Consider the following 2083-nt stretch of genomic DNA (forward strand, 5'->3'; position numbering starts at 1 on the left):
AAAATAACACCCTGGGCGGTTGCCCATATTGCCCATGTCAGAAACCACAACTGAAACATCGCAATTAGTGACAACTTTTTTTCATCACAGATGCAACATGTGTCTCTGTAGAGCTAGCTTTGCTAGCCTCACGTCCACAGAGCTTACCTTTCTTTAAGCTTTCCTTCCAAGTGACGCTAAAAGTTGGACGAAGTCCCCACCGTCTGTGAAAGCGAAGCACTGCTTATTTTACATGTCGCCATATCTTATGATTTATGCAGCGCTATTATATTACTAACGATTAGACATCTTCTCCCGCTCAGAGGAAACCACTGCGCATGTCTGGAGTTCCGCGTGCGAGTAAAGGTGAAGGCGATGGTGACAACAGACACTAAGTCACGTTATGCTTGGATTTTACGGCGCCACCTTAAGACCCTGAACTTCACATTTTAACGGACAAAAAGAGCAACGCGACTTGGATGTAACGAGTAATGGGACGGTTTAGTAGAAATGTAGTGAAGTAGAAAGTACAGATACTTACTGTAAAATGTAGTGGAGTACAGATACACGAAAATTGTACTTAAGTACAGTAGCGAAGTACTTCTACTTCGTTACTTCCCACCACTGGAGAGTAGAGCCGCTGATTTTTCACTTCGAGAGGAGCCAGCTGAGGTGGGTCAGGCATCAGGTTAAGATGCCTCCTTGACGCCTCCTTAGTCAGGTCTTTTGGGCACGTCCCATCAGGAGGAGGCCCACAGGAAGACCCAGGACACGCTGGAGGGACGATGTTTCTCGGCTGGCCTGGGAATGCCTTGGGATTCCTCTGGAGGAGCTGGAACAAGTGGCTGGGGAGAGGGAAGTCTGGGCCTCTGCTGACCCCGCAACCCGACTGCGGATGGCCGGCCGGCCGGCAGGCTGGTTTTTCTTCAATAGCTTATGGGTCATAAGACCCATAAGTTAATTGGGTCTTATTAACTCAAAATCAATGTGAAATTATTCTACTAGACTGGATAGGTGGGGCACACTCATTTTTATTCCATTTAGCCCTTTTTATTCCTTGTCAGTGGGTCACATGAAATTTAAGCTATTAAACACAAATCATATTTTTTAATTTGTAAATTTAAATTATGTAAAAAATGGATTAAGATCTAAAATGGGGAAAAAATGAGGGTAACTCATCTCTAAATTTTGACAAAAAAATTCCTAAAAAATAAAAACAAATTGTTAAAATAGGAAACAAATGACTGTGCCTCATCTATACAGGATACTAGAACAATTTCACACTGGTTCTGGGTCAATAGGTCACAAGACCTGGAAGCTATTGAAGAAAACATTATATTATTTAATATTAAAATTATTGAAAATATTGTATATGACTTTAAAATTTTATAGATGCTATTTTGGCTCATGTAAAAGCATGAATTAGCACTGACAATTAGTTAGTTGGTTACAATTCAAGGGATTTATTAACATTTGTTTGACAAGAGTGTTTGGTTCGGTAATTTGTTGATAGTCCCTAAGTGAACCTTCGGGCGATGTGGCCGGGAGCGGTGGAGAACCGCTGGCCGACAGTAGCGTTCATAAATTGGATCAACCTTGAGCTAAATGCCCCTTACTCCGCGGAGCTCGAATATCCAATTTGAAACTAACTTCACCGCGGTTCTCTCAACGCAATTGATACAATTTTTTCCACTGGAAAACCGGGTAAAGGGGAACCCTCATGTCCCAACGGGACATTCTTCGCTGGATATATGATGGATTCTACATGGAAGTGGAAGACCGTGTGTCTGACGATGCTGTCAGTCGAGGATGTTGAAGATGTGTACATGATTGGATTCACGATAACAGGTTTTCTGCTTATTGGAGATGGCGCATACCTGGCTTATCGAAATTTCGGAAGATGCCAGCTGCAGTTTTGGCCACTTCAAGGCTGCCGGGTCCGGTTGATGTGATCTGCAGAGCGATCAACACTCAGACTGAGATGATACGGGAGCTGAGCCGCAGACTGGGAACGATCCTGGAACAGGACCAAGGCCGGGCAGCGGATCTCGGACTCAGAATACAGGGCCGTGCAGAGACCACTAAAGGGGCAGGTGCTCAAAAA

General features: G+C 44.0%; 1 protein-coding gene across 5 annotated transcripts in view; it reads right to left on the reverse strand.

Moving 5' to 3' along the window:
* The window catches only part of popdc1 (popeye domain cAMP effector 1), a 34027-nt gene that overhangs the window by 22482 nt on the left and 9462 nt on the right, over positions 1 to 2083 (reverse strand). The window contains exon 7 of one of the 5 annotated variants that reach the window (XM_016664663.1): positions 1881 to 1932. The exons of the other annotated variants lie outside the window; for them this stretch is intronic. Coding sequence (XP_016520149.1) covers positions 1904 to 1932 — 29 coding nt within the window. The 3' untranslated portion in view covers positions 1881 to 1903. Of the gene's footprint in view, positions 1 to 1880; positions 1933 to 2083 lie in introns of those variants that run through there. 5 annotated transcript variants of the gene reach the window in all.

This window comes from Poecilia formosa, unplaced genomic scaffold (genome assembly GCF_000485575.1).
Source record: "Poecilia formosa unplaced genomic scaffold, Poecilia_formosa-5.1.2 Scaffold503, whole genome shotgun sequence".
Lineage (NCBI taxonomy): Eukaryota > Metazoa > Chordata > Actinopteri > Cyprinodontiformes > Poeciliidae > Poecilia > Poecilia formosa.